At 41.4% G+C, this 10,535-nt stretch overlaps 1 protein-coding gene across 3 annotated transcripts in view; it reads left to right on the top strand.

Annotated features, from left to right (window-relative positions):
* The first annotated feature begins 3,385 nt into the window (after window positions 1-3,385).
* Window positions 3,386-10,535, top strand: part of LOC135542801 (sentrin-specific protease 7-like) — a 31,412-nt gene continuing 24,262 nt past the window's right edge. Inside the window, exons 1-3 of one of the 3 annotated variants that reach the window (XM_064970019.1) lie at window positions 3,386-3,636; window positions 3,915-4,022; window positions 7,189-7,277. In XM_064970019.1, the coding sequence (XP_064826091.1) occupies window positions 3,915-4,022; window positions 7,189-7,277 (197 nt within the window). In that variant the 5' untranslated portion in view covers window positions 3,386-3,636. Of the gene's footprint in view, window positions 3,642-3,914; window positions 4,023-7,188; window positions 7,278-10,535 lie in introns of all 3 variants that reach the window. The other 2 variants (XM_064970020.1, XM_064970018.1) reach the window with 2 other exon arrangements.

The following is a 10,535-nucleotide window of genomic DNA, read 5'->3' as shown; positions in this document are numbered from 1 at the left end:
CCCAGGCAAGGAGTAGAATCATAGCTAAAGAGACTGGTACCCAGGCAAGGAGTAGAATGATAGCTAAAGAGACTGGTACCCAGGCAAGGAGTAGAATGATAGCTAAAGAGACTGGTACCCAGGCAATGAGTAGAATGATAGCTAAAGAGACTGGGACCCAGGCAAGGAGTAGAATGATAGCTAAAGAGTCTGGTACCCAGGCAAGGAGTAGAATGATAGCTAAAGAGACTGGGATCCAGGCAAGGATTAGAATGATAGCTAAAGAGACTGGGACCCAGGCAAGGAGTAGAATGATAGCTAAAGAGACTGGTACCCAGGCAAGGAGTATAATGATAGCTAAAGAGACTGGAACCCAGGCAAGGAGTATAATGATCGCTAAAGAGACTGGAACCCAGGCAATGAGTATAATGATAGATAAAGAGACTGGTACCCAGGCAAGGAGTATAATGATAGCTAAAGAGACTGGTACCCAGGCAAGGAGTAGAATGATAGCTAAAGAGACTGGGAGCCAGGCAATGAGTAGAATGATAGCTAAAGAGACTGGTACCCAGGCAAGGAGTAGAATGATAGCTAAAGAGACTGGGAGCCAGGCAATGAGTAGAATGATAGCTAAAGAGACTGGTACCCAGGCAAGGAGTAGAATGATAGCTAAAGAGACTGGGAGCCAGGCAATGAGTAGAATGATAGCTAAAGGGACTGGGACCCAGACTAGCATTTGCCCAGGTATGATTTGAAGACGAAGGGTAGATACAGATGTGGCACCTTATTTGCAGTAGTTGTGAGTTCAGGATTTGAAAACTGGAAATAGTAAATAGTTGAGGCTATGCAGTCGGGCCTTGGTTCTCTTGGTGGGGGTACCAGCTGTGTCACGCCATACTGAAAAACAATATGGAAATGGGTGAAAACCACCTGTCCCTACTATAGTGTACACGTTTTTCTAAATGTATACAATTTCTTGTCACTACAATTTCAATGTGTTTATGTCGCCGCATCATCAACCCTGACAAAAAAAGATTGCACTTTTGAAACTGCAGTAACTGCTGTCCACTGTGGTATTTCAGACCCAGACATTGCAGAATATTATGCACTTTTAACTGCAGTTAGACTGCCAAACTACTGCAGTAAAAAGACAGTGTTATTTTGCATGCAGTATTTTCAACATACTGGTGTTATACTGCACTCCTTGCTGGTTTGTGTGCATTATAAACACGAAAAAGGGCCTGTTAAAAATATTTTACAGACAAAATATTATCATTGAATACTGTGTGTGTAACGGATGTGAAAAGGCTAGCTAGTTAGCGGTGTTCGCGCTAAATAGCGTTTCAATTGGTGACGTCACTTGCTCTGAGACCTTGAAGTAGTAGTTCCCCTTGCTCTGCAAGGGTCGTGGCTTTTGTGGAGCGATGGGTAACGATGCTTCGTGGGTGACTGTCATTGATGTGTGCAGAGGGTCCCTGGTTTCCCCCCGGGTATGGGCGAGGGGACGGTCGAAAGTTATACTGTTACATGTACTTACTAATGGTGATGAGTCTGTTGCCATTGCTGAACAGGAACTGTTCATTTTCTTTCATTGCACAGTAGAACTCTTCACAATTGTCTTCTGTTACATTCTGTATTTACCACTATAAATTCTGTCGGTTTTAACAGAATGTATCATGGAAATAAGTACCATGAGAACTCACACAGAATATGGCCAGTGGAGGCTGTGGTTGCAGCTCTATGTACCAGTATGTATTTTCTGCACTAGTGGGTGGAAAAGTACAATTTATAGTCACAATGTGTCCAAGTTCCACCAGTGTGTCTGCCAAAGCCTCAGCTCCAACAGTTTTAAGGCACCTAAGAACAGAAGAATCCATGAAACACTTCATTTAATATGTTAAATGAACAAGTCAATTCACATAAAAAGTAATGATCTTACAGAACACACTGGCAACAATATGTAATTTCCTCAGAGCTGTGAACTTTGAGACAGAACTGACTTCCTCCTAAGGCAGATGTCTGAATGAACACACTGTGCAAGTGCTAACCACATGATCTAACCACTGATTATGGATGTGTAATGTGTGTGTCTGATTGACACTGGTGTGACCTGGGGTTGCATGGAGAATGAAGGAATGCAATGCCAGAGGTCTAGTGCTAAATATTTTAAAATACTTATATGAAACAATAAAGAACGAAGGTGGGAGTACAAAAAGTCTGGCACCAACAAATGCGTTAACAATGGAACAATGCCATTTTCACATGCATGTACTGTAGTTTAGTTGATTCCTATGATACAGTGTATGTGTCGCAGGAGGGATCTGAACCCTGGTCTCCAACATCTTGACCATCAGACCAAGAGGAGGGCTCTCACATCACCAGAACTTGAGCCATACTCATGTCTGCTACATATGTATTGCTCAAGGAATGATATTGCACTTCTTCTAAACATCTATGCAGACACAGAGTGCTCCTTTTGCTTTATTTTTCAGGGACATGTCACAGGTTGGAGTGTCAAATCCAATCAAATCAAATAGTATTTGTCATATACACAGGATACAGCAGGCTGTAAACCATGATTAAAAAACTATCTATAAAGAAAATGTTGAAAAACATTTTTACCATTGGTATTATTTACATAAGTAGGAAGAGGGATAAAGTGGGATAAGGGGAAGCTCGCATTCTGTCCAGATCTGGGCAGGAAATAGTTGTACTTGTAATTCATTTGAAAATACAAACTTTTCACTTGAGGTTAGAGTTTAAAAAACGATTTTCTTTGATATTCAAATACAGGTCTCAGAAAACCAAACAATATTTTAATATATTTGAATACCTCTCAGAAGAATATTTGAAGTTATTTGAAAGCAAAAAATATTCATTTGATGAAGTTAGCTAGTTTCTCAAGTCCATATCAGATTAAAACAAAATCAGGCCTAATGTTTTTGATAATTAGCTAGCTCGCCTAGATCTAACACAAACCTAGCTAGCTGCTAGCAACAGCGTCTGTTTAACTGGTAGCTAATGGTACGTGGTTAGTTCAACACCAGCGGTCGATTGCACAAATAAATCCAAATGTTATCAATTTCTTCTTAGCCTTTCGTATACAACACATTATAGGTGCTAAATTGTCTAGTAGTTACTAAATGTGATTGAAAGCTATTTGTTGTAAAGTTATTTACAGTAGATAGCTAGATACGGAAGTCTTGCACTGCGCAACCGTAGTAGCATTACGACGTCCCACTACTACTGTATTTGATTGTGCATTGTACACATTTGCAATTCATAAACTTCTTATGTATCACCAGAGCGGATCCATAAATAATGATTTTGTGGCTTAATTCCCTTTGCCTACACATGACACACCAATTTCAGGTCTAGTAATAAACCGACCAGACCTGTTCTGCGCTTTAAGAGTGCAAACAGGTTGCGCGTAAACATGCTTTCAACAATTTCCTGTTAACGTTAGAGGCGTCTCTGTTGTTGATAGCTTCTTGCTGCTAGATTGATGTAGCATTTTACTAGAAGCAGTCATCCATTGCTTGCTAGCCAATATGATAACATTTAATTGGTTGCATATGACAACGTATTGGCGTCTTTTACAATGCTTCTTGTTTTCGTTCGTTAGCCATCTTTCCGTCTGATTCAGAACCCTTGACAGTTAAGTAAGTTGGCTTGTTAGTTAACTTAGCTAGCTATGTTGGCTAACAAGGCTTTTCATATTACTGGATAACTGGCTAACTGTGTCACATCTTTCTGAACATAACCTGTGCATTGTTGTTAACTTGATTAGGAGGTGTTGGAAAATAGCTAGTTCTGGTCTAGTAACGTTAGTGGACGGATGTACATTAATGGCCTGGACCAGAGCTATAACATAGTTAGCTACAAGCAGGTCAGCGTAAGTGGCACCTCCATAATACAGTAATTCTTCATTTCAGATGGCAGTCCCCTTCAAAATTCCCAAGAGAAAACAGCCATCAGAAGCTGACAACATGCACATGCAGTCCCCTCTCTCACGTCTCCGGGATACCTCCAGCCCATTCGAGGTATCCCATATAATTTCCATTTGAAGTGGACATAGCCCCAATGAACTGCATTTGCACACGGTGATTCGTTATTTGTGAATAAATGTTGTGCTTATGTTTTCTCATGGTGATAAGTGGGATCGGCATAGCTATAAGGTATACACTGGGTGTACAAAACATTAGGAACACTTGCTCTTTCCATGACAGACTGACTGTGTGAATCCAGTTGAAAGCTATAATCCCTTATTGATGTCACTTGTTAAATCCACTTCAGTGTCGCTGAAAGCGACGAGACGGGTTAAAGAAGGATTTTTAAGCCTTGAGACAATTATGACATGGATTGTGTGTGTGCCATTCAGAGGGTGAATGGGCAAGACAGAAGATTTAAGTGCCTTTGAATGGGGTATTGTGGTAGATGCCAGGCGCAATGGTTTGAGTGTCGAACTGCACCACTGCTGGGTTTTTCACGCTCAACAGTTTCCTGTGTGTATCAAGAATGGTCCACCACCCAAAGGACATCCAGCCAACTTGACCCAGCTGTGGAAAGTATTGGAGTCAACATGGGCCAGCATTAGATGTCGACCGATTTATGATTTTTCAATGCCGATACAGATTATTGGAGGACCAAAAAAACAGATACCGATTAATCGGTCGATTGTTTTTTTTTTTTTTTTTTGTAATAATGACAATTACAACAATACTGAATGAACACTTATTTTAACTTAATATAATACATCAATTTAATCAATTTAGCCTCAAATAAATAATGAAACATGTTCAATTTGGTTTAAATAATGCAAAAACGGCCGCTCAGGTGGTTAAGGGTGCTGTACTGCAGCGCCAGCTGTGCCACCCGAGACTCTGGGTTCGCACCCAGGCTCTGTCGTAACCGGCCGCGACCGGGAGGTCCGTGGGGCAACGCACAATTGGCATAGCGTCGCCCGGGTTAGGGAGGGTTTGGCCGGTAGGGATATCCTTGTCTCATCGCGCACCAGCGACTCCTGTGGTGGGCCGGGTGCAATGCACGCTAACCAAGGTTGCCAGGTGCGCGGCGTTTCCTCCAACACATTGGTGCGGCTGGCTTCCGGGTTGGATGCGCGCTGTGTTAAGAAGCAGTGCGGCTTGGTTGGGTTGTGTATCGGAGGACGCATGACTTTCAACCTACGTCTCTCCCGAGCCCGTACGGGAGTTGTAGCGATGAGACAAGATAGTAGCTACTAACAATTAGATACCATGAATTTGGGGAGAAAAAAAGGGGTAAAAAAAATAATAGTAATAATGCGTTCTCCAAAGTGTTGGAGAAGAAAGTAAAAGTGCAATATGTGCAATGTAAGAAAACTAAAGTTTAAGTTCCTTGCTCAGAACATGAGAACATATGAAAGCTGGTGGTTCCTTTTAACATGAGTCTTCAATATTCCCAGGTAAGAAGTTTTAGGTTGTAGTTATTATAGGAATTCTAGGACTATTTCCCTCTATACCATTTGTATTTCATTAACCTTTGACTATTGGAGGTTTTTATATACACTTTAGTATTGCCAGTGTAACAGTATAGCTTCCGTCCCTCTCCTCGCTCCTCCCTGGGCTCGAACCAGGAACACAACGACAACAGCCACTCTCGAAGCTGCGTTACCCATGCAGAGCAAGGGAAACAACCACCCCAAGGCTCAGAGCGAGTGACGTTTGAAACACTATTAGCGCCCGCTAACTTGCCAGCCTTTTCACTTCGGTTACACCAGCCTCATCTCGGGAGTTGATAGGCTTGAAGTCATAAACAGCGCAATGCTTGACGCACAACCAAGAGCTGCTGGCAAAACGCATGAAAGTGCTTTGTATAAATGTTTACGCGCCTGCTTCTGCCTACCACCGCTCAGTCAGATACTTGTATGCTCAGTCAGATTATACGCAACGCAGGATACGCTAGATAATATTTAGTAATATCATCAACCATGTGTAGTTAACTACTATGAATTTTATTGATTGATTGTTTTTTATAAGATAAGTTTAATGCTAGCTAGCAATTTACTTTGGCTTAACTGCATTGGCGTAACAGACAGTCAGTCTCCTTGTGGATTGCAACGGTCGTTATTGCTTTGGACTAGTTAACTGTAAGGTTGCAAGATTGGATCCTCCGAGCTGACAAGGTGAAAATCTGTCGTTCTGCCCCTGAACGAGGCAGTTAACCCACCGTTCCTAGGCCGGGATTGAAAATAAGAATGTGTTCTTAAAACTGACTTAAATAAATAAAGGTGTAAAAAATATATAAAAAATTGGCAAAATTGGTGTCCAAAAATACCGATTTCCGATAGTTATGAAAACTTGAAATCGGCCCTAATTAATCAGCCATTCCGATTAATCGGTTGACCTCTAGCCAGCATCCCCGTGGAACACTTTTGACACCTTGTAGAGTCCATGCCTCAACAAATTGAGGCTGTTCTGAGGGCAAAAGAGGGTGCAACTCAATATTAGGTGTTCCTAATAAAATACTATATAAGTCATGCTAATGAAACCTCCCAAAGTGCTGCCCAAATAACTCTACCTACATGTACATATTACCTTGACTAACCGGTGCCCCCGAACATTGACTCTGTACCGGTACCCCATGTATATTGTCTCACTATTGTTATTTTATTGCTGCTCTTTAATTACTTGTTCCTTTTTATTTCTTATTCATATTTTTTAAACTGCATTGTTGGTTAGGTGCTTGTAAGTAAGCATTTCACTGTAAGGTTTACCTACACCTGTTGTATTCGCTGCATGTGACGAATAAAATTTGATTTGATTTTGAAATGGCACCCTATTTCCTATATAATCAATGCACTACTCTTGACCAAAACCCACAGGGTGGCTAGTGCACAACTGGGACAATGGCAGAGGAGGCTGGTGGGAGGAGCTATAGGAGGATGGGCTCATTTGAATAGCTGGAATGGGATTAATCGAACGGTATCAAACATGAAAACCACATTTGACACCGTTCTATTAATTACATTTCAGCCATTGCAAGGAGCCCATCCTCCCATAGTGCCTCCTACCAGCCTCCTCTGGAATAGGGTGCCATTTGCGACCCAACCCAAGACTCTTCTCTAATTTAAACCGATCACTCTCAAGACACTTTAAAAGCTGTAGGTCAATGTACTATGTAGCCTATGAGTTAATAGTTATGCTGAAACAACACTGTGTGTCATTTCAGACAAGCTGGTGCAATGGCTCTTCAAATGGAAAAAGGCCTGAACAGGTTGGCTCTCTGAATGGACACATCCCCAGAGCAGGGAAACAGAGGTATGTATAGACATGATCTGTACATGGCTCTGGTCTATAGCGTTCAGCATCAACAAGTGACGTGACACACTGGACCAGAGCTTATTTGGACAGTGCTGCTGGATTAAGAATGTCAATTATCTCTCCTAGATGACTTACTTGACTCACCTCTTGACCCCGTTGGGAGCGTAATGTGTCAACCATGACACTCTCCACCACTTTTCTGCGCTTTCGCCTCGTGCCTGGTTTTTGTTGGTTATTTTGTTGCCAGGATGCAGTGGTCATGGATATCTGCAGTGCTTACTGTTTTCAGTAGATGGTGCTCTTCAACCAGTTAAATGTACCTGGTCAAAATGTCTAGTACAGTGGAAATCATGATGACAAAAAAAGTGTAGGTTATATTACACCGATGATATTACCGTTACAGTTGAATTCGGAAGTTTGCATACAACTTAGCCTAATACATTTAAACTCAGTTTTTCACAATTCCTGACATTTAATCCTAGTAAAAATGCCCTGTCTTAGGTCAGTTAGGATCAAAACTTTATTTTAAGAATGTGATATATCAGAATAATAGTAGAGATAATGATTTGCTTCAGCTTTTATTTCTTTCATCACATTCCCAGTGGGTCAGAAGTTTACATATACTCAATTAGTATTTGGTAGCATTGCTTTAAATTGTTTAACTTGGGTCAAGCGTTTCGGGTAGCCTTCCACAAGCTTCCCACAATAAGTTGGGTGAATGTTGGCCCATTCCTCAATGACAGAGCTGGTGTAACTGAGTCCTGTTTGTAGGCCTTCATGTTCTCACATGCTTTTTCAGTTCTTCTCACAAGTTTTCTATTGGATTGAGGTCAGGGCTTTGTGATGACCACTCCAATACCTTGACTTTGTTGTCCTTAAGCCATTTTGTCACAACTTTGAAAGTATGCTTGGGGTCATTGTCCATTTGGAAGACCCATTTGCGACCAAGCTTTAACTTCCTGACTGATGACTTGAGATGTTGCTTCAATATAGCCACATAATTTTCCTGCCTCGTGATTTTGTGAAGTGCACCAGTCCCTTTTTGCAGCAAAGCACCCCCAAACATGATGCTGCCACCCACGTGCTTCACGTTTGGGATGGTGTTCTTCGGCTTGCAAGCCTCCCCCTTTTTCCTCCTAACATAACGATGGTCATTATGGCCAAACCGTTCTATTCTTGTTTCATCAGACCAGAGGACATTTCTCCAAAAAGTATGATCTTTGTCCCCATGTGCAGTAGCAAACCGTAGTCTGGCTTTTTTTTGTGGCAGTTTTGGAGCAGTGGTTTCTTCCTTGCTAAGCGGCCTTTCAGGTTATGTCGATATAGGACTCGTTTTACTGTGGATATAGATACTTTTGTACCGGTTTCCTCCAGCATCTTCACAAGGTCCTTTGCTGCTGTTCTGGGATTGATTTGCACATTTCGCACAAAATTCCGTTAATCTCTTGGAGACAGAACGCGCCTCCTTTCTGAGCGGTATGACGGCTGCGTGGTCCCATGGTGTTTATACTTGCGTACTATTGTTTGTACAGATGAACGTGGTACCTTCAGGTGTTTGGTAACTGCTCCCAAGGATCAACCAGACTTGTGGAGGTCTACACTTTTTTTGTTCTTTTTTCTGAGGTCTTGGCTGATTTCTTTTGATTTTCCCACGATGTCAAGCAAAGAGGCACTGAGTTTGAAGGTAGGCCTTGAAATACATCCACAGGTACACCCCCAATTGACTCAAATTATGTCAATTAGACTATTAGAAGCTTCTAAAGCCATGACATCATTTTCTGGAATTTTTCAAGTTGTTTAAATGCACAGTCAACTAAATGTATGTAAACTTCTGACCCACTGGATTTGTGATTCAGTGAATTACAAGTTAAACAATCTGTCTGTAAACAATTGTTGGAAAAACTACTTGTGTCATGGACAAAGTAGATGTTCTTACCGACTTGCCAAAACTAGAGATATTTGTGGAGTGGTTGAAAAATGAGTTTTAATGACTCCAACCTAAGTGTATGTAAACTTCAGAGTTCAACTGTATATGGTATTGATGTACAGTGCCTTGCGAAAGTATTCGGCCCCTTTGAACTTTGCAACCTTTTGCCACATTTCAGGCTTCAAACGTAAAGATATAAAACTGTATTTTTTTGTGAAGAATCAACAACAAGTGGGACACAATCATGAAGTGGAACGAAATTTATTGGATATTTCAAACTTTTTTAACAAATCAAAAACTGAAAAATTGGGCGTGCAAAATTATTCAGCCCTTTTACTTTCAGTGCAGCAAACTCTCTCCAGAAGTTCAGTGAGGATCTCTGAATGATCCAATGTTGACCTAAATGACTAATGATGATGAATACAATCCACCTGTGTGTAATCAAGTCTCTGTATAAATGGACCTGCACTGTGATAGTCTCAGAGGTCCGTTAAAAGCGCAGAGAGCATCATGAAGAACAAGGAACACACCAGGCAGGTCCGAGATACTGTTGTGAAGAAGTTTAAAGCCGGATTTGGATACAAAAAGATTTCCCAAGCTTTAAACATCCCAAGGAGCACTGTGCAAGCGATAATATTGAAATGGAAGGAGTATCAGACCACTGCAAATCTACCAAGACCTGGCCGTCCCTCTAAACTTTCAGCTCATACAAGGAGAAGACTGATCAGAGATGCAGCCAAGAGGCCCATGATCACTCTGGATGAACTGCAGAGATCTACAGCTGAGGTGGGAGACTCTGTCCATAGGACAACAATCAGTCGTATATACATTTACATTTAAGTCATTTAATTGCACAAATCTGGCCTTTATGGAAGAGTGGCAAGAAGAAAGCCATTTCTTAAAGATATCCATAAAAAGTGTTGTTTAAAGTTTGCCACAAGCCACCTGGGAGACACACCAAACATGTGGAAGAAGGTGCTCTGGTCAGATGAAACCAAAATTTAACTTTTTGGCAACAATGCAAAACGTTATGTTTGGCGTAAAAGCAACACAGCTCATCACGCTGAACACACCATCCCCACTGTCAAACATGGTGGTGGCAGCATCATGGTTTGGGCCTGCTTTTCTTCAGCAGGGACAGGGAAGATGTTTAAAATTGATGGGAAGATGGATGGAGCCAAATACAGGACCATTCTGGAAGAAAACCTGATGGAGTCTGCAAAAGACCTGAGACTGGGACGGAGATTTGTCTTCCAACAAGACAATGATCCAAAACATAAAGCAAAATCTACAATGGAATGGTTCAAAAATAAACATATCCAGGTGTT

This window comes from Oncorhynchus masou, chromosome 6 (genome assembly GCF_036934945.1).
Source record: "Oncorhynchus masou masou isolate Uvic2021 chromosome 6, UVic_Omas_1.1, whole genome shotgun sequence".
NCBI classification, from domain to species: Eukaryota; Metazoa; Chordata; class Actinopteri; order Salmoniformes; family Salmonidae; genus Oncorhynchus; species Oncorhynchus masou.
Note: the sequence above shows the minus strand (reverse complement) of the source record. Positions and strands in the feature narration are given on the sequence as shown.